We start from the raw sequence: 21,889 nt of genomic DNA, 5'->3' as shown, positions 1-21,889 counted from the left end.
GTTCAGTGCAGCAGTGACATTGGCACCAAGGAGCAGATTAGGATTACATTTGTTACAGCATTGGATTAGGGAGTGCAGATCATTGCAGGCAAGACCAAAGTTATGGTGAAAGAAGGAACGTTTAAATAGATCCGGTAAGACAACTTAACCTCTTGGGCAGGATAGAGACTGAAGTTGGCTGATGTGCCAAGGAATTGAGAATTAGGATTATAATGGCAAAATGAGAGAGAGAGAAATGGCATTTAGTCAACTTCCTCTTTGATTGATTGAACAACGGAACTGCAAACTGAAGGAAAGATTAGCAAAGAGTTTGATGTGGAGTGTGTTGCGAAACATGGATGGTGAGGAAATAAGAGGTGCAATTTCTGGAAAGCTTTGAGATGTTGTTTTGAAAAAGCATCAAGAAAGCAAAGTGGTATCAACAAGGAGAATAGCTGAGCTGGAATGGGCGAAGAAGGTAGTTTGATTGACATCATCAAGCTATTGGGTTGGATTGGGAGTGCTCGGATGGGATGTTTAAAGAAGTGATTGAAAAACGAATGGAAGGAGAAAGGCCAAAGATGGAAAGGGAGGGATTTGGTTGGGGACAAATTCCGCACAAAGATTGAGAGATTGTACGGAGAATTGAAAAAAGAAGCAGAGGATGGAGAGGGGTCTGGGCAGTTTCAGAATCTGCCTTGGACAAACCACTGATGACCCACAGGGTCAACAACAGCCATGTTCATGCAGCTATGTCGGCCGGCCTGTGTTCACATGGATGCACCTCCCACCTGAAACCATTTCCCATCTCTTAGCAACAAAAATTAGCACAAGAGTTAATTTTAACTTCCCCTTAAAGCACTTTAGCAAATTACATTTCACTTGTGCTGTTCTGTGCCTATTCATTAGGTTAGACAACTCCTACACAAAGCTAACAGCAGTTCTGAGGTACCTAGAGTTTAACTGTGGAAGCAGTGGATTTCTGGCTTGCATCCTCCCTCTCTTCCTGATGGAAGAGCTTTGTTTTGGCAAGCAAACTTCTTCAGGGACTGTGGGATATTCATTACTAAGTCCGAGTGGATTGTAGGGTCTTGATGCTGGAGGTGGAGTGTTGTGCTATTTTAGAATACTGTGGGAATTTGCCAAAGAGCATTAACTTCCCAATGCAGGGTTTGTACATCCCTGGATGATGTAATTTAGTACAACAGCAATTAAAAAGATTGATTAACCACAACCATAATAACACCAATTATTTCTTAAACTGTTGATTTGCAGCTGAGCACATAATCGTTGAAATGAGTTAAGTTGGTGTGATGATAAGTAAATATCAAAGTTTACTCCAGTTATTCAGCGACCCAATAATTACTTCACATTCTTTGATAGACCCCCTCGGATTAATTCAGCGTTCCAGTGCTTCCTGTGGTAGAGTTAAAGGAGTTTGGGCTGTGATTCACAAACCGTGTGAATGAAACTCCCTGTTGAGTGTACAGCATCGTGGAAATGGACCTGGTATTCTACACTAATCGTACATTCTGCAGATTGTTACTGCAGCAAAACATCTCCTTGCACAAGAGTGACACACCCACTTTGCAGATTTTCTTTACCCTTTGGGGCTTTCTTTGCATTTGTAGGTTCATGTCAGTTAATGTTCTCACGTGCTAGGAATGTACTGAGCGGCTTATAAAGAAAAAGAAGACTTGGATTTATATAGCGCCTTTCACCACCTCCAGATGACCCAAGGTGCCCGACTGCCAATGAAGTAAAGTGTAGTCACTGCTGTAATGTAGGAAACTTGGCAGCAAATTTACACGCAGTAAACTCCCACTCACAGCAATCTGATAATGACTCACATCTGTTTTTAATGATGTTGGTTGAGGGGTAAATATTTGCCATAAAGCTGGGGAGAACTCGCCTGCCCTTCTTCAAAGTAGTGCCATGGGATCTTTTACGCCCATTTGAAAGGGAAGATGCAACCTTGGTTTAACGTCTCATCTGAAAAATGTGTTAGTCTTGGGGGTGATCTGACCCATTGGGATATTCGGGGAAAATCCCACTAGATTTGACAACCAGCAGAAACTTTCTTTTTCGTTTAGGTGAAAGAACCTCAGTTTAAAAGATTTGTGTCCCTGTGCCCTGAGCACTCTGGTCCCTTCAGGTGCCACGTTCATTATTTAAACCACTGCCTTTTTTTGGTGTTGTTCTGTCGACCAAGAAGCTTTCAATGAGTTTGTAAATGGACATGAGATTTAGTACAAATTAAACTCCATTCTGTTTATGTTGGTGAAAAGAGCAGTGAGAGCAGTTTGAATGGTTATTGGTGCCTAACATGAGTCATCCCCTCGCTGTTGGACTGAGCTTGAGACAAGATTTTCTATTTTGATAGTGTGTGTGTGTGTGTGTGTGTGTGTGTGTGTGAACCTAAGCTATGATAGGTCTACATGTGTATTTTCAGCATCAAGTGGGGACCTGCCTTTGACAGTATTGAGCTGTCCAGACCAAGAAGCCGTTACATTTAATCTCCGGTCTGTCTTGAGTTTGCTGAACGTTTGAGTATGGACAGGACAAGGCTCTTCTCTGACACTGCTACTGACTAGTGATCCAACACTCACTGTCTGCGTGGATGCAGAGGGAGTATTTGGATGAAGTACCGAAGGGACTAGTGGGGCCCGTTGACCTCAATTTAATGTTTGTCAAAATTTTTAGCAGAGGGAGGGTGAAAATTGGGCGTGAAGAAACACAGGACTTAAGAATTATCCATTTGGAATTCAAAAAATCAACATCAAACTATTTTCAGCCAGAATTACTTTTTTTGGGGGGGGGCGGGGGGGCGGGGTGAAATTTCCACACACTTGTATTGAATTTGAATGTTGGAATCTGTTTGTGAGGTTAAACAGGGTGAGAAGCATGTTAGCTTGGCAACATCCAGCCAGGACTCTGTCCATCAAAACGCAGTTAGGAAGTATATGGGCCTGAGCTGTCGCTTTGACAGAAAGTAATTGAACAGCAGCCAGACTCAGCTTCCGAAACCTGAAAGCTTCTTCACTGAAAATCAGAAAAACAAATGGGACTTTTCACAAACAAGTGGACGAGGACTGATGCTTCAGATGGTAATAAGTGGTTTGTGTTCAGGTGGGGATTCAATTTAATATGGGCTGTAAGTGATCTTTGTCACAGGCATGGGGACAGTAATAGAGAAAAGAGGCAAGTGGTGTCACCCCAGCTGCCACAGGTTAGATCTGGTATCCAGCAGTATGGAAAAGTAATGCTTTATCTTCGGCAGCTGAATCAGATTTCCATGAGGAAGCACAGTCAGTCAGAACTAGAAAAATATATTAAGAGGTATGATGATAAAAGGGATTTGGCTAAGGATCAGGTTACACACGAGAGGTTTCTCAGCAGAGGAGAAAGTACAAGCTAATTGCTTTGAGGTTTTTTTTATCTCTGTGTGATAATGACCAACGTTCGAGCTATCTTCAAAATCTGTTCAATGTAGCAATAACAATGTATTAAGCCCCTGCTTCCCCCGCTAGAAAAGTGGCCAAAGACTTTAATTTAGTTATTGCATGATTGCGTTTGGAAATAAGTGAAGGAGGCAGACTAGCAGTAAGCATGCAGCCTTCGATCCAGCCCCCCGACAGATTCCCTGCACCGTTACCAGGAGCTGTACGTTTGTTTAACAGGGAGTTTTCAGTTTCACAGATTCGTGCACTCCAAGAGCACGCTCCTACTCCGCAGCTCTGTATCGGTATGGTGAAGTGTCCGCTGGCCCTGTCCAACTACAAATGCTGTTTTCAGTGAGTCTGAAATGAGATTTGTTACTAGTGCAATCACAGATCCTGCTACTCACCTAGCAGGGTAGGGAAGCCAGTGCAAAGGACTGGCTGTTGATTTTCCATTGTTTTTAACTCAGCATTCAAATGTGGGATGTTGATTAAATGGAGCGAGATCCTAAATAATGACTGACTGCAGGTAAAGAAGGTCTTTGTTGTAATATCTAAATTAATAAAGAACTGTAATCTTACAATCTTTACATTCTGCTATGAAGAGCATTAACGGATAACTATTGATCTTTTGTAAAATTCAAGTAATTGGGTATCAGTTTGTAAAATTACTTGATGCTGAAAATGATCATACCTTATTATTTGAAGCTTAAGGTGTAGAAAGATTTACCTAAACCAATTCTGTGGTAATCCAGAATTGGAAAATGGGATTTAAATGCACAGCACCTGCTACTTGAAGTACCCACTACACCAGAAGCTGATCAAAGCATGAAAAGTGTAATTGTGTTTGAACTCGGGCTGCACTTGTGTAGAACACAGAGAAACTTTATGCAAGTGTTGGGGAAAGATGAGATTCTGATATCCTGTGTTCAAAAATACATCCAGAAAGCTGAAATCCAGGGAATTAGCCGGAATAATAACCTGGAAGGTGATTTCTATCAGAGGAGAACTTCGCACAGATTTCTGTCGCCTCCTACGGTTATTTAACCTTTGGTGATAGCTTGTGTTAATTTTTCACCTGTACAATTATTTGCTATTCAAAATATTTCTGCATGAATATTTGAGTGAATGTGATTTTTTTGAAGCATATTAAGTTGCTGGTTATTTATTCCAAAAATGACCCAACCACAGTGGAACCTGAAATACCCGCTGATTGTCTGTCAGGACTTTTGTCTTTTGCAGCTTTGCATGAGGCATCACTGCACTGTATAGCCTGCTAACACCAGTCTCCTGTCAGACACAAATCAGCCACGTAGCACAAGAGTATTGCATGTGATGTGTTATTTGTATGGCACTTGTCTTCTGCTGCTTAGGACTCTGTAACATGTTTATAAGATTCGAGTCTGGGGACTCACGATCATCTGGGGAGGGAGTGACATATATAATGGAAATTCCACTGTGTGTGTTGCACATTATTAACAAAATGCTCCAAGTGGTGCATCCAAGTACTGAGTTGCTTACAGAATCTGAGGTCTGGAGCCTAGTTGGGAAGTTCAGTGGTGAAGTGCGTGTGGCATATTAAGAACAATGCTCTACATTGGTGCATGTTTTTAAACTATATCTTGTAGTGAGCTGATGAAGCTTTCGCATGAGTCTCGTGCCTGTTTGTACATTTCCGATTCCAGGTCAGTAACTGGCTTTCTGTGTCTTTTTAAAGATATATTGCACCCATAATGAAATGTGACACTTTGAAATAGTATGCAACCTCTGAGCTGTCGACTGGAGAAGAGGTGCTGTGTGTAAGAATGCAGTCGATTATATTAGTGTGTTGGCTGTGCTATTGCCCTTAGTCATTTAATGAATTAAGTTTGTACAAGGATGAAGTTGAGAAGCAAGACTTCAAAAACTTACCCCACAGAGCCATCAAGTGGCCAAAGCCTAAGACTACATTGTGACAGCTGACATAGCAAAATTGAGTGAGAAATGTTGACACAGCAATGTATATATTTGGAAACGTTTGCACTAAGACAGGATTAAAACCCATAGCGTAAAAGTAAAGATTTTGGACAGGAAGCACAAACTATACCCAAGCCCTTTATTAATAAATTGGATATAATAACAAATATCAAAAATCTGTTAAAGATGTTGTGGGTGGGGGGGGGGGGGGGGGGGGGGCGTGTGGGTGTGGGTAGGGTTTTGCCTCACTCATACCTGAATTTTTCCTGTGCAGCAATATCTGAGATATTTAAGCCTGTGAGTCAGGCATTTTAAATTATTCCAAATTCTCTTTCAAGCTTGTATATTAGCACAGACTTTCCAAGCAACACTTTGTTCACAGAAATAAAATACTACCCAAATGCAGGCTCTTAATTTGCTTTTCCTCAGGTTTAATTGAAAATGTTCCACATCTGTTCAGTGGTAAATTTGTTTTATGAATGTGAAATTTGATCCAATAAGTTACATGCCCAGAACAAAGATTGGATGTAAAAAGATGTGATGCCTGAGGTGCGATGTTTGCAGGTGAAGCGTACTTTAAAATTCTCAGCCGTGTTTTCAGATCCTCCTTGTTACCTGTCTAAGTAAGCTTCTCTTGACCTACAACACATTTGAGATACCTGTGCCCCTTCAATCCTGGTCCTTGGGGTATCCCCAGTTTTAACCGTGCCACCCTCGGTAGCCACAGTTTCATGGTGTCTCAACTCTAAACCCTGCATTTAACGCCCTGAACACGTCCACTTCTCTCCTCTCTCCCTGCCTTTAAAGATGCTCATGAAAGCCGACCTCGCCTGCCCTAATACCTCCTCACGTGACTTGGTGTCAAACTTTGTGTGTTCACTCTCCTGTAAAATGCCTAGGGACATTTTACTACATTAAAGGCGCTATATAAATGCACATTGATGTTGTTGTGGTTTTTATATATATATATGGTTAGGATTCAAGTTTTTTTTTGTGTGTAATCTATCTACATCTCCTGCTTACGTGCCTCAACAAACACTGTATGTACCTTCCAAGTTGTGGGGTATCTTCATCATTCTCCCTTTGCAGGTTACCGAGGAGAAGCAGGAGATATTGTCCACTCTAGCTTTTTCTCCCCTCCAGGGACAGACTGTAACTGGCCACTGACTGCAATAAAGATTTGGAGCTGAGCGAACACTGAACTTGTTTTTTTTTTCCCCCACTTTGCGGCCGTGAACCTTTTTAAGATTTTTATGCATAATGTCACTTTGCTGTCGTTTTTGTTTGATTTAAGTAAATCATTTGCATACTGCTGCAAAATATTCTTGAGGAGGTATGGCATTTGTCAAACAAAAATACCTGGAAAAACTCAGCAGGTCTGGCAGCATCTGCGGAGAGGGACACAGTTAACGTTTCGAGTCCGTATGACTCTTCAACAGAACGAAGGAAAAATAGATAAGAGGTGAAATATAAGCTTGTTTAAGGGGGGGTGGGACAGGTAGAGCTAGATCGAGGACCTGTGATGGTTGGAGATAACCAAAAGATGTCATAGACAAAAGGACAAAGAGGTGTTGAAGGTGGTGATATTATTTAAAGGAATGTGCTAATAGGTGACATTAAGGGTATTATGGCATTTGTCAACTCATTTCTAGCGGTGGTACATGAAGAGTCATTGGCCGGTGGTACATGAAGAGTCATTGGCAAGACCAAGACGAACTCAGCAATCATTTTCAGCAAACTACTTAAGTCCCAAAAGCAAAATATTGTGAATGCTGGAAATCTGAATTAGAAAATGTTGGAAACAGTTCGGGTAAAGCCTGTAGAGAGAGGGAGAGAGAGAGAAACAGAACAGGCTGATGACTTTTTGTCAGAACTCCTGCTTAAATCACTTTCGATTTCTTACATTACAGCAGTGAGTACATTTCAAAAAGTACTTCAAAGGTTGCAGTGTGTTTTGGGATATCCTGAGGTCCTGGAAGGCATTAAATAAATGCAATTGTTTCCTCCTTTGAACCTGGACTTAAACAAAAAAAACCATTAAACTCCTACAGAGGAAAGGTTGGTCCCTCCTGCAACTGAGTGGGGTTTGTTATTCTGACCATCACAGAGAGTTATTTGAATATTTGTCAGTTGAGTTTTGCATTTAGTAGATCATTTTACGAATGATTCTGCTTCGAGCTCCTGTACTTTTTTATTGAGAACATTGCAATTGTATTAAATTTCTTTCATGCTGAGCATATGTGCAAATATATTGTTTTTAATTTTATCAAGATTCTTAGAATTGAATCACCTGTGTGACTCCGGCCAGATTAATAATTTGAGCATCAGTCTGCAGTAATTGTCTTTTAACAAATATCCTGTACTTTGTCAAAATGAAGATGCTTGTGGTGATTCAACACTGTTAAACCTTAATGTAGGAGTCGAGTAAGACATTATTAAAGAGAGCAGCTCTTGTGTGTGAGGAATGAGACAGTATGTATCATTGATTAGCTCCAGATGCTTCATTAGTTAAATGCAGCTCTGTTGTATTTGTGTATCTCTCAGACCTGGATTTTGCTCTCTGATATAGTCGCTCTAGACTTGGAAAGTAGCAGAAGCGAGATTGCTATAATTGGTGTCAAAAATCACAGTGCTAGAGAAAAGATGTATCAGGCAGAAATCCTTCCCCCCACCCCCCCCCCCAACTTAATTGCTCTTCAAAGATGCTTGCTGGAAAGATCCGTTGGTGAGGACAAGATTGGCATTGACTGCGAGAGCACAGCCTGGTTGATTAGCCTTGCTGACTTCAGCTTTCTCAGCTTTTGTGTGAAAAATGTTGCCTGTTGAGGAAAGAGCTGCTGGTGTCAACAGAACTTAGCTGTGATGTGTCATGAAAAGCCAATTACAGCCATGAATTACTCACGGGCATGTTGAACTCTTTTAGGGAGACTCGCGTATTTTTAACAGAAATACAGCAAAGACGCTGGGCAAAAGATGGCTGATAATGTAAAGTGTCCACTTTCTGGAAAATTCGTTTGTGTTTTGTACTGACAGACCTGCCCTGAGAGAACATGGAATGTCGCACCTAAAAAGGTGCCATGGCCTTCTTCAAGCAGAGACACTTGAAGAAGAATTAGGAAAGATGCAAGAGACTGAACTTTAATCTCCTGTGGTTGAGGAGACAAAGACTGATTACATGTCTCAGCAGTCATCTAAAATCCATCTCCTGTTGATTTATATCTCAGAATGTGTAAAATGGTCGAAGCTGAAAGAAAACAGACTGGGCGCAAGACGTGGTTTATTTTCCCTTCCAGGAATACACAGGGAAAAATGGGTTAAAAAGCTAGCTGCAGAGCAGAGATAGTGTGTGTGACAATAAAAAGCTACCAACCAACCACCCCTACAGGTGCAGGTGAAGGCTCTCTCTCTCGCACTCTCTCTCTCTCACGCACGCGCTCTCTTTCTTTCTCGTGCTCTCTCTTTCTTGCATGCGTGTGCTCTCTCTTTCTTCCTCGCGCTCGCTCTCGTGCTCTCTTTCTTTCTCGCGCTCGCTCTCGTGCTCTCTTTCTTTCTCGCGCTCGCTCTCGTGCTCTCTTTCTTTCTCGCATGCACGCACTCTCTCTCTTTCTCGCACGCGCGTGCTCTCTTTCTCGTACTCGTTCTCGTGCTCTCTCTTTCTTTCTCGCACTCGCTCTCATGCTCTCTCTTTCTTTCTCGTGCTCTCTCTTTCTTTCTCGCACGCGCATGTGTGCTCTCTCTTTCTCGCACGCGTGCACTCTCTCTTGCACGCACGCACTCTCTCTTTCTCGCACGCCCGAGCTCTCTCTTTCTTTCTCGCATGCACTCTCTCTTTCTCACACTCGCTCTTGTGCTCTCTCTTTCTTTCTTGCACGCACTCTCGTGCTCTCTTTCTCACATACACGCGCTCTTTCTTTCTATCTCGTGCTCGCTCTTGTTCTCTCTTTCTTTCTCGCACTCACTCTCGTGCTCTCTCTTTCTCGCACGCGCGCTTGCTCTCTCTTCCTCGCACGCGCGTTCTCTCTCTTGCACCCACGCACTCTCTCTTTCTCGCACGCGCGAGCTCTCTTTCTTTCTCGCGCGTATGCACTCTCTCTCTCTTTCTCGCACTCGCTCTTGTGCTCTCTCTTTCTCGCACGCGCGAGCTCTCTTTCTTTCTCGCACTCACTCTTGTGCTCTCTCTTTCTCGCATGCGCGTGCTCTCTTTCTTTCTCGCGCTCGCTCTCGTGCTCTTTTTTTCTCGCACGCGCGCTCTCGCTCTTGCACGCACGTGCTCTCTCTTTCTCACGCTCGCTCTTGTGCTGTCTCTCTTTCTCGCACGCATGCGCTCTCTCTTTCTTTCTCGCGCTCGCTCTCATGCTCTCTTTCTCGCACGCACGCGCTCTCTTTCTCGCACGCACGCACTCCCTCTTTCTTTGTCGCGCTCCCTCTCATGCTCTTTCTTTCTTTCTCGCACGCGCGCGCTCTCTCGCACTTGCTCTCGTGCTCTCTCTTTCTTTCTCGCTCTCGTGCTCTCTCTTTCTCGCACGCACGCGCTCTCTCTTTCTTTCTTGCTCTCGTGCTCTCTCCCTTTCTCGCATGCACACACTCTCTTTCTTTCTTGCACTCGCTCTCGTGCTCTCTCTTTCTTTCTCGCACGCGCGCTCTCTCTTTCTCGCACTCGCTCTCATGCTCTCTCTTTCTTTCTCGCGCTCGTTCTCGTGCTCTCTGTTGCTGGAGGCAAGGCTTGGCAGAAGCCACAATCAAAAAGGAAACAGGATAACTCCTTCAGCTATCCTGTTGAACCAAGTGTCTCTAAACCAACTGGGAAAAGTCAGCTCTACCAGAATCACCCAAATTAATGGCCACAATGTTTCACCACATACACCTCAAGGACAAGCCAAAGACTGATTTGTATATCTTTTAAAACTTTTATTTAGACTCTTAACTTCTCATTTCTGATGTGTATGTGTGTTGCATTTTTATTATTTTTCTCGGGATTTTAGTTACTAATAAACTTACTCTTTCTTTGACGCAAGAAAGCCTGGTTAATTTGGTTCCTTCTAAAAAAAAATACATTTGGACTGGGAAAAGGTATCCATGAGGGAAGGGATCTCTTTTAAATTAAACTGGTTGCGACCAACCGAGGGATTGAGTAAAGAAGGGGAGCCAGCTCATTCCTTCTCACCCGGGAACATAACAAAATTGATGATCTGCTTCTATCACTGCTTGTTTGTCCCTACAACCACACCGACCCCCTCCACCTCTCTGTCTCTCTATCTCTCCCCCCCACCCCCCCCCCCCCCCCCCCCCCACACACACTTTAAACCAGCTTATATTTCAACTCTTTCTTGGACTCGAACTCAAGTTCTTTCGAAGGGTCATGAGAACTCGAAACGTCAACTCTTTTCTTCTCCGCCGATGCTGCCAGACCTGCTGAGTTTTTCCAGGTAATTCTGTTTTTGTTTTGGATTTCCAGCATCCGCAGTTTTTTAGTTTTTGTAACAAAATTGGGGTTCCGTTTGGGAAGATAACAAATTGGGGGCCCTCAGCCGGGGATCAGTTGTAACAAATGCCTGCAGGATCAGATAGCTTGGTGACATTATCACCTGAAGAATGGCAAAGCTGGGAGAGACCACTGCAGACTGTGTCCCTTAACGGACTGGGAAATACACTTTTGCAGAACGATTAAGACGTTGCTACAAAAAACACATTCAAAAGTTTGACCTTTTTTGATGCTTTCATGGGGTGTGGGCATCAATGGCAAGGCCAGCATTTATTGCCCATCCCTAATTGTCTTTGAACTGAGTGGCTCACTGGACCATTTCAGAGGGCATTTAAGAGTCAGCCACATGGCTGTGGGTCTGGAGCCACATGTAGGCCAGACCGGGTAAGGTCAGCAGATTTCCTTCCCTGATGGAAGCCATCACTGAGGCTAGCTTTATAATTCCAGATTTATTAACAGAATTCAAATTCCACCAGCTGCCGTGGTGAGTTCTGAATCCATCACTTCCAGGCATTAGTCTGGGTCCATGGGTAACTAGTCCAGTGATGACAACACGACACCATCATCTCCCCTTAACACATACAGATGCTGCTGTGTGTCAACTTGCTAAGCAGTAGCCAGAGCCTCTCTGGCCCGTGCGGGAGTAGCCGCTGCCTCTCTGGCCCATGCGGGAGTAGCCGCTGCCGCTCCGGCCCGTGCGGGAGTAGCCGCTGCCTCTCTGGCCCGTGCGGGAGTAGCCGCTGCCTCTCTGGCCCATGTGGGAGTAGCCGCTGCCGCTCCGGCCCATGTGGGAGTAGCCGCTGCCTCTCTGGCCCGTGCGGGAGTAGCTGCTGCCTCTCTGGCCCGTGCGGGAGTAGCCGCTGCCGCTCTGGCCCGTGCGGGAGTAGCCGCTGCCTCTCTGGCCCGTGCGGGAGTAGCCGCTGCCTCTCTGGCCCATGCGGGAGTAGCCGCTGCCGCTCCGGCCCATGTGGGATTAGCCGCTGCCTCTCTGGCCCATGTGGGAGTAGCCGCTGCCTCTCTGGCCCATGCGGGAGTAGCCACTGCCTCTCCGGCCAGTGCAGGAGTAGCCACTGCCTCTCTGGCCCATGCGGGAGTAGCCGCTGCCTCTCCGGCCCATGCGGGAGTAGCCGCTGCCTCTCCGGCCAGTGCAGGAGTAGCCACTGCCTCTCTGGCCCATGCGGGAGTAGCCGCTGCCTCTCCGGCCAGTGCAGGAGTAGCCACTGCCTCTCTGGCCCATGCGGGAGTAGCCGCTGCCTCTCCGGCCCATGCGGGAGTAGCCGCTGCCGCTCCGGCCAGTGCAGAAGTAGCCACTGCCTCTCCGGCCCATGTGGGAGTAGCCGCTGCCTCTCTGGCCCATGTGGGAGTAGCCGCTGCCTCTCTGGCCCATGTGGGAGTAGCCGCTGCCTCTCCGGCCCATGTGGGAGTAGCCGCTGCCTCTCTGGCCCATGTGGGAGTAGCCGCTGCCTCTCTGGCCCATGTGGGAGTAGCCGCTGCCTCTCCGGCCCGTGCGGGAGTAGCCGCTGCCTCTCCGGCCCGTGCGGGAGTAGCCGCTGCCTCTCCGGCCCGTGCGGGAGTAGCCGCTGCTGCTCCAAAGCAAACTTCAGAGAGTCAGACGTTCCTGGATATTTTCGGAATAAAACCTTCTTGAAGATTTGGCCTGTAAATCCATACCCATCCCTGCCTTTCCTTTACCAAAGATTATCTCCCATTCCACCCCTGCTTCCCACAATAGGGGCAGGATTTAATGGGCCAAGTGGCCTCATGTTGTGCCAGAATGACTCTATGACCTAGGGGACTGTAGGGCTTAAATTATATATTCAATCTTTCACTCCAAATAGCATTGTCCAACTTCCCATCACAGTTGGAAACCCCTCGCTTGGCCATTTGATGATTTTAGTCTCGCTGTTATCATCAATACAGCTACATGCAGCAAGCAGGCAGTAGACAGATCTCACACCAATGGTGATATAATCCAGATTTATTTCATCAATTGAATTTTAATTCCCTAGCTGTTATTGCAGGATTTTTTAATGCCTGCCTGGATTAGCCCATGTCTCTGGATTACTAGCCCAGTAACATAACCGTGTTACTGGGAGTTCCTGACCACCTGCTCTCGGACCCACAATTGGCATTTCACCTACCAGCTGAGCCACTGGGTGAGTTGGAGCGATCACTTTAACAGGGACACCGTGTTATTTATAATCGCTTCCTTACTTATTATCGATTCAGCCATCAGTGAAACTGGGGACTCACAGGGAATTGAAACCCTTTATAGATTCCAAAGCGAAGAGACATCTGTTAGCAAGTATGACAAAATCTCATTACCTTTTCTATCAGGACAGTAATACGGAGCACAGCTACAACCATGTTTCCTTGGTGTTATATGCATGAGCAGTTTTTTTAATATTATTTTCAATAGCATTTCTGGTGCTATTTGATGACCATAAATGCACTTCTAGCACAACAATTGTGTTTTGAAAATGGGTGAGGGAATGGAGGTAAGACTAAGCTAGTAAGAATGATCAATGGTTTACAATTCAAACTCTACACCATTCTTCTCAAAAATGTCCATGTGGGGATCTCCTGCAAACTCCGATAAAGAAGGACAATACTATAATTGCAGAATGTGTTTGGAGTGGAGAATTCCTGTGTAGTTTTGGTAATAACAGAGTCAACTTTTATAAGTTGGTTTGTGGTTTTATTACATTGCACTACACAGCAGAAACCTTCACCTTTTACTTTAGAGCAACAGAAATAGCACACCTGAGAGTAGAGCGACCTGATGTTATATATGAATATAAGTTGAGGTAAGGTTGACTCTATTTCACACCAGCTTGTGTAATTGATTCATAACCGTCTTTGCCCAAAGTTCTCTCAAGAAATAACAAATAGCAATGCCTTTGCATAAAACAGTTTGAAATTGTCATTTATAAGTACTTCTCCAGACTGTGGTGGCTTTTCTACAGCTTTTCAAGCCGAAATAGGGACAAAAGGAAAATTGACTCAGTGGTAGCACACTGTCCTCTGGACAGACCCCAGAATTTTTATTATTATTCATTCACAGGATGTGGGTGTTGCTGACTGGGCCCAGCATTTATTGCTCATCCCTAATTGCCTTTGAGAACTGAGTGGCTTTCAGGGAGCAGTTAAGAGTCAACCACATTGCTGTGAGTCTGGAGTCACATGTAGGTCAGACCAGGTAAGGACGGCAGATTTCCTTCCCTAAAGGACATTAGTGAACCAGATGATGGGTTTTTTACGACAGTGGTTTCATGGTCATCATCAGATTTTTGATTCCAGATATTTTATTGAACTCAAATTTCACCATCTGCTGTGGTGGGATTTGAATCTGGGTCCCCAGAGCGTTACCCTGAGTCTCTAGAGTACGGGTCAATGACAGTACCACTATGCCACTGCCTCCCTCCTTTTGATAGTGATTATAATTCAGGCTGACACTCGGTGCAGCACGGAGGGAGTGCTGCCCTATCTGAGGTACTATCTTTTATTTATGACAGTAAACGGAATCCTCATCTGGCTTCTAGGGTTGATGTACAGCAGGGCCACAAACCATGGCAGCTCCCACCCTCGCTAAGTGTGACTCTCCAAACCTCCCTTTCCTGTAATCTTGTTGAGCGTCACGAGATTTGTTTTAATGTAGTTTCTCATGTGACTAGCATAGTGCCACGTGGAGTAGCCTCTCGCCCCTCCCTGACCTCCAAACTGCAGGGAGGTGGTGGGGGGGGGGACATTGATTGAGAACGCAAGTCCAGGAGAGGGAAGTGGCAAGAGGCGGGGAGGGGGGGTCAAGGAGCGGGAGGTTCAATGAGAGGTGAGTCAGAGTAGGGAAGAGGCCACAATTCGAAGGTCAGGGATGGGGAGAGACCACAATGGTGAGGGTTGGGGGGCGGGGGAGGTTCAGGGGGCAGGATCAGGGGCAGGTAGGAGGTAACTTAAGTAGAAAGTTATATTTTTCTTTCAAAGCAAAGTAGGTTAAAAATATAAAAGTTATTTCATTTACCAGTGTATGAATTCAGCCATGTAGAATATTGCATCTTAAGTAAGTTTTGCATTATTCAGCTTTTAAAAAGTTTACTGGCATCAGTGCATTTTTAATTTCTTATATTTTCTTGGTTATTGGTTTATAAATGCTGTTTTTTTTAAATTGTGCATGTGCATTTATCTTTAAGCATAATTGTGATTTTGTTTTAGTTCCACACGTCGCTCTGTAACATTATATCATGAAGGAGTAGAAAGCAATGATAATTTAGTGAAGTAGTCGATGTGGCTCTCTCACTGCAGGGTTTTTTGTTGAGAAGTGTCCTTTGGTTCAGAAATAGTGAAGATCATTGATGTATCAGATCCAAGGGCACGATTTGATTAAGAACAGGAGAGTTCCTCTTTTGCCCTGTTCAAAATTTATTCCTTAACCAACATCGCTAAAACCCATCATCTGGCTATTATTTCACTGGTGTTTTTGGGAGCTTGCTGTGTGTGAATTGGCTGCCGTTTGACATACTTTACAACAGTGACTGCACTTCAAAAATACATAATTTCCAGTGGTAGAGATGTCCTGAAGTCCATGGAAGGGTTGCGGGGGGGGGAGGTGAGAAAATGCTGATGCTCTGTCTGGTCACAGCTTATAAACCAAAGCCACAAAGTCATAAAATGAATAAAGATGCATCTTCTCTGTTTGTTTCACCGAGATCAGGAGGAGGAATCATGGCTGATCTTCATCCCCTTGGCCCCAGATAGTAGACCAGTAATTGAATCTGAGGACATTGCTGGTCTTTATTGAATCTATCAATCGAGCAAGTCATGAGGAAGTGGTTTTTGAAGTATTTGGCTGAACCTGGCCTGTGTTGTATATTCTCTGAAAGCAGCCAGGAAGCTTCTTAGTTCACAGAAGCTGATAATACTTCTGACCATCAAAGACCAAGCGTAATGACCGTTGGAACCCACCTGCTGCTAAGTGTTTGGAAGGCTGCAATGGAGACCTCCCATTGCGCAGGCAGTTAGGCCCATTCAGAGCTTTGTTTGAGGTGAGTTCAGGAGGCTGATTGAGACTTTCCTGACTGTCTCTCTGGTGCAGGGCTGGGGGGTGGTGGGGATGGTCACATCAGCAGCAGGCTGGGGTCCCCGCACCCCTGCAGATCTGCAGACGTTCCCTGCCTGTCTGGATGGTGGGGGTTGGGTTGCGTTGGGGTGGGTTGGGTTGGGTTGGGGTGGGGTGGGGTGGGGTGGGGCAGAGGAGTACAGCCAAGGGCCAGCCTGCCCCAAACCCCCAATAAGGAGGAAAAAACAGTAAAAGCTGGGGAATAAGAACACTGGCCTGAACTGGTCTTATATACCTTAAAAGGGAACACCAGGAAAACTGGGGAGATAAGAGTTCTGGTCCGAACTGTTTTTTCCCTGCAGAGTGATGGCTTTGCTGCTTTCCCTGTAGTTGTTGAGAGGGAACAATCATGTCAAACTTGCTTCGTTACCTTTTACTGTTTGGATCTCCAGCTACAAGATCCTGCCCTATTCCCCTTAATTGAACGGGGAACGTGCCTCCATACTGAATGGGCGCTCCCATTTTCCCCTTGAGGCAGGTTCCTGACCCTAGACAAACCTGGCTCCTGTTTCCTATCCCTCATGGTGAAAATCCAGCCCCCGGGCCTCCCCGCGCAGACAGGACTCTCTGTATTTTCCAAACGGGATGCTCAGCCTTCGTGCAAGCAGATAAATGCGGTCTGCCCCATTTTAGCTCATTGTAAAGAGGGGACCCCGGCGGTGGGAACAGATACAGGAAAGGCTTTCTTCAGAAATAGATGGGTTTTATACCAGCAGTGAATAGACAGTGATCTCTCAGACCAGACAGAGCTGCAGATGTGATCAATATGGTGCTGGGCAGGTGGAACGAGCCTTAAATGGTTGCAGCTTCCTGAGTAGCCAGCAATCCGACCTCTGGAAGTCAGGTCAAAGCAGGAACAGCCACTATAGATTGCGTATAACACACAGGGTCATTATTTCTGAGGAAATCAATAGCAGCTTTATTCCTCGGAGATTTTGAATGGACGGGTCAGAATGACATGGACATGGAGCTCATTTGTCGCTCTGAGCTCACACAGTGACAGCTCAGCAGATTAATGTGAGGTGCACGGGTATAACACATATGTGTGGTTTGCATTCCTAGATTGCTTTCTTGTGGACAGGAAATGCGATTCGGGAATGCTTGTAAACTGCTTCTCAATTTTGTTTTTATTCTTTGTTCAACCATAAACATTTATCTCCTCACTGTTTCCTCCAGTTCTGTGCTGAATTTGCTATTTTTAGTTGGGGTCATGGCTGGGCTGTTTTAGGTGACCCCTGTATCCCAGGGTTAGGGGAGCAGCAAGCTCAGCCAAGTTTCCGCTCGGGATTCCCGCGCTGACCACTGCTGGGAAACATGCATACGCGACTCAGCAGGACACCCCATCGAGCTAGGCATCGCTGCCATTGTGTTTTCAAATATCCTCCCAGATCATTGCCTCGGACCACTGCAGGGGAGAACTGGCATTGGAGCGGGTATTGGTGGGTGTGTCTCCATGTGCAACTGTGTGGCGGTATCTTCAGGGGAGGTGGGAAAAGAGAACAGTTGAAACAGAAATTATTTTAGCTTGGTTAAGTAGAGATGGTGTCTCAAAGGATTATAGCACAGAAACAACAGCTCCAAACCAGCGTTAAAACTCCACATGAGCATCCTCCCACTGCTCTTCACCTCCCCCCATCAGTATATCCTTCTACTCCTTTCTCCCTCATGTGTTTACCCAGCTTCCCCTTAAAATACAAATATTGCACTCACCTTAACCACTCCCTGTGGGAGCGAGTTCCACATTTTCACCACTCCATGGGTAAAGAAGTTCCTTCGGAATTCCCAATTGGATTTCTTGGGGACTATCTTATATTGATGGCCCCTAGTTCCCATCTCTGTTGGGTAACTATTTTAAACAATGTATTTGAAAGCTCGATGTTTTAATCCTTCAAAATGTTTTTGTGCAATATTTGACACTCTTAACAATCAGCCCCAAGTACCTCAATATAACTCCCATTCTGATCCTGTCCTTTTCTACCATGTGCTGGTCTGAATCTTGTTTTTCATGTATTTGTCTTTGGACAGAGCTGATCATTATTCTGCCATTGATACTCACTTTGGACTTTGGTTTTGTTGCTTCACGACAGCCATTACCACACCCTTTGCCTTTTATTCCATAATATCTTTGTCATTCAATCTCTTCCGTCCTCTACCCTACCCCAGATCTTCCATATTCTTCTTGCTTCCCCACCCCCTTTTCAACAGCACATAACCCATCACATTTCAGTTCTGAAGAAGTTGTATTTGATCTGAAACGTTAACTCTGTTCCTCTCTACAAAGACGCTGCCTGACTTGCTGAGTGTTTCCAGCACGTTCGGTTTTTATTTCAGATCTCCAGCATCTGCGGCATTTTGCTTTTATTCCCCGTGTGCCTCGATATTCAGGGTTTACACAGGGGGACTTTGTTGTCTTTAGTCAAACACATCTTGAACAGTGAAGTCAAAGATCCTTAAGCCAGTTCAATGAGATGTTTATTCCAGATTTCCTCCTTAGGAAATTTTCATTTGGATTTTTTTCAAATCGTATCACTTTCCTCATCTGTTTTATCTTATTTTTTGCAAGAGTTCAGAAACAGGATTTCTTTTTGTCGTTACTCTTTCATGGGGTTTGGGTGTCAGGGGCAAGGCCAGCATTTGTTGTCCAGCCCTAATTGCCCTTGAACTGAATGGTTTGCCACTCTATTGCAGAGGACAGTTAAGAGTCAACCACATTGATGTGGGTCTAGAGTCAGACCAGGTAAGGACAGCAGATTTCCTTCCCTAAAGGGCATTAGTGAACCAGATGGGTTTTTACAACAATCATATCATGGTCACCATTACAGATTATTCTAATTCCACCAGCTGCCCTGGTGGGACTTGAACCCGTGTCTCCCACAGAGGCTGGGCCTCGGGATTACTAGCCCAATGATAATACCGCTCTGCCACCTTCCCCCCAATGTGATTTTAATTCCTGCAGAGTTTAAAAAGCAGCAAGCCACGTAGTCAGAAACCTAACCTCCGGTCTAATCCAGAAATCATTCCCGCTCGTTGGTTACTTTTAAAAATTATTTTAGAAGGTCTGTGTTTTGAAGTGGGTTAGAAATGTGACTGCAGCTGACTGTACACTGCCACATAATAAATAAAACCTACCGTTCCATGAGGCTCAAATTCACACAATAAGCTCTCAGCGTGGAAGGCTGCCATGTTATATGATTGTGGGCCCTGTCTCAGGGGATTAGTTAGTTAATCCATTGTCATACATCAGTATGTCCACAACTGAAGGCAATGAGATTGGGGGGGGTGGGGGGCGGGGGTGAAAGCTGTTCCTTTGTGCCAGTCACAGCATCTTCCTGTTTGATATTATAGACACTGGGCAGCTGCACGTTGTTCCATAGAAACATGTAAAATTCTGAGGGGGCTTGACAAGGTGGATGCTGGGAAGCTGTTTCCTCTTGAGGAGTGAAGTGCAAGTCACTGTATCCCCAGAGGGCCGTAGGCTGAGAGAGAGAGATCATATGCTCTTGATCTCATGTGCAGTTTTGCGATATTCTACAGGTAATTGTAATTCAGTTAAGCAGGTGATACCTTCAGACAACCTCACTCTCTTTAGAGAGAGTGACTGGTGGTGAGTTTAACCTGAGTGTCACCATACCTCCGGCGAGGTTGAGAAGGCAGGGCAACCTCAACCAGTACAGGAATTGAACCCGCCCTGTTGGCATCACTCTGCATCACAAACCAGCCAACTGAGCTAACCGATCTACTTATGGGGGTGGTGTGTGGCGGGTGGGGGGGGTGGGGTGGGGTGTGTGTCGGGGCCGGTGGTGGTGGGGGGTGGAATCTAGAACTAGGGGGCACAGTTTAAAAATGAGGGCTCACCCGCTTTAAGATGGAGATGAGGGGAAATTTCTTCTGAGGGTCATTGGTCTTTGGAATTCTCTTCTCCAGAGGGCAGTGGAGGCTGGGTCATTGAATACATTCAAGGCCGAGTTACACAGATTTTTTTACTGACAGGGTAGTTATGGGGAACAAAAATGGAGTTAAGGTCACAATCAAATCTGCCATGATCTTATTGAATGGTGGAACCAGCTTGATGGGCTGAATGGCCTCTGTTTCTTCTGATTGAATGTACCATTTCACCTCTTTACTTGTCTTTTACAGGCTAGTTTAGCTGCCAATAGACAGGGATCATCACCTAATGGGAATGTGTCACAACAGCCAGTCTCTTCACAGACAACGGTGAGTAACAAGAAAGGCAGAAGCTCTGACTTGTAGACAAAGCTCTTTATTTACACAGGAGGTCACGGCTCACTGACAGTTATCAGATGTGCAGGAGTAAGTAAGTCAAAGCTGAAACGCTCTCCACCAGTGCTAACTGGCAGTTTCAATCCGAGATCCACCATTGAATAGTATTTTTAGAAAAAGCCTTTGTCACGTGAACTCAATTCGAAAGAAAATCTTAAATTGTGGAACAGGTCAAGCCATTGATAAAAGACGTGTTAATTATTATGTCGTCCCCAGTTACTTCCAATCTACAGCAGAGAAACAGGCCATTAGGGTCACCTGGCCTCTCCCATAAGGAAAAACCAGTAAAAACTGGGAAATAAGAGTACTGGTCCGAGTACTTTTTCCTTCTGGGCGGCCAGTATTAATGCTCCACATGAACCATCTTCCATCCCTCTTCATCTCACCCTATCAGCTTGTCCCACTAGTAATGAGTAAAAATGCAATTGGAATCTCTTCATTACGACTGGTGGAAGTGGTTCTGTAGGAAATGGAGTGGTCCAAATGCAGAATGGTGGCAGTAATTCTGACATGCCACTGTTCCTCCTTATGGTGCTGGTGAAACAGGGAAGAACTTCACTCACTGCATGTGCTCAACAAAGTCTTCCTGTCACTCAATTTCACTCCTGAAAACTGAGGTAGTCTGTAGAAGTCCAACCTCAGTGGGTGGAGGGAATAGAGAATTCTGAACTGTCAACACCAAGGTTAAGGACTGAATGACAGTGGCTGAGGAGCTGATCGTGTTGTTAAGACGTAACATGATTCCCTATGGTGCATGAATCTTAGAAAATTGTGACATTTTTGCATGTACAGTGCTGGCCACTGGTAATTTCAATAGGATCTGGGGCTCCTTTTGTGACCTGTCTGCCCCTCTATGGACCTCCCGTGTTCCTTGCAGTGCTCTGTACCTCCACTACACTGCTCTTGCTTCACGAACTTTGTTTCTTCATAAAGGTGATTGATTAATGTTTAGGGGGTGAAAGTGATTCCCAGCATTTTGTAATTTTTACTCTAACCCTACATTCCAAATGAATAACTGAATACGTTTACAGAATCAAATGGTTTCTAACTATCAGTCATGGCTGGACTGTATTTGAATTGTTTTCAGAGTTGATGTCACTGGGATTGTGTCAGTTAATAACCTGGATGTTCAGAGTTCAACTGTTGGAATATAAAATGACCATCAGTTGCCACATTCACCCTATGAGTTCAAATCTAGTGACTTCAGGTCAGCCAAAACTCTGCTGCCTATGTCTTGTCCTTCATAAAGTCCCGTTCACTTCTCACCCGTGCTCACTGACCTACACTGGCTCCCGGTCAAGCAACGGCTGGATTTTGAAATTCTCATCCTTGTTTTCAAATCCCTCCACGCCCTCGCACCTACCTGCCTATCCCTTAGTGTCCTCCAGCCCCATAACCGCCGGAGATCTCTGCACTTCAATTCTGGAATCACACCTCCCTGATTTTAATCGCTCCACCAAGAGCGGCTATGCCTTCAGTGGCTGAGGCCCCAAGCTCTGGAATTCCCTCCCTACATCTGTTTGCCCCTCTACCTCGCCTTCCTCCTTTAAGACACTCTTTAAAGTTTATCTCTTTGACTAAGCTTTTGTTTGCCTGACCTAATATCTCCTTAACAAAAACAGAATTACCTGGAAAAAC

General features: G+C 45.1%; 1 protein-coding gene across 1 annotated transcript in view; it reads left to right on the top strand.

Annotated features, from left to right (window-relative positions):
• The window catches only part of LOC121288481 (polyhomeotic-like protein 2), a 558,331-nt gene that overhangs the window by 446,452 nt on the left and 89,990 nt on the right, over positions 1–21,889 (top strand). Inside the window, exon 5 of the mRNA XM_041207022.1 lies at positions 20,108–20,185. Within this exon, the coding sequence (XP_041062956.1) occupies positions 20,108–20,185 (78 nt within the window). The remainder of the gene's footprint in view (positions 1–20,107; positions 20,186–21,889) is intronic.

Source organism: Carcharodon carcharias, chromosome 15 (genome assembly GCF_017639515.1).
Source record: "Carcharodon carcharias isolate sCarCar2 chromosome 15, sCarCar2.pri, whole genome shotgun sequence".
Classification (NCBI taxonomy): domain Eukaryota; kingdom Metazoa; phylum Chordata; class Chondrichthyes; order Lamniformes; family Lamnidae; genus Carcharodon; species Carcharodon carcharias.
Note: the sequence above shows the minus strand (reverse complement) of the source record. Positions and strands in the feature narration are given on the sequence as shown.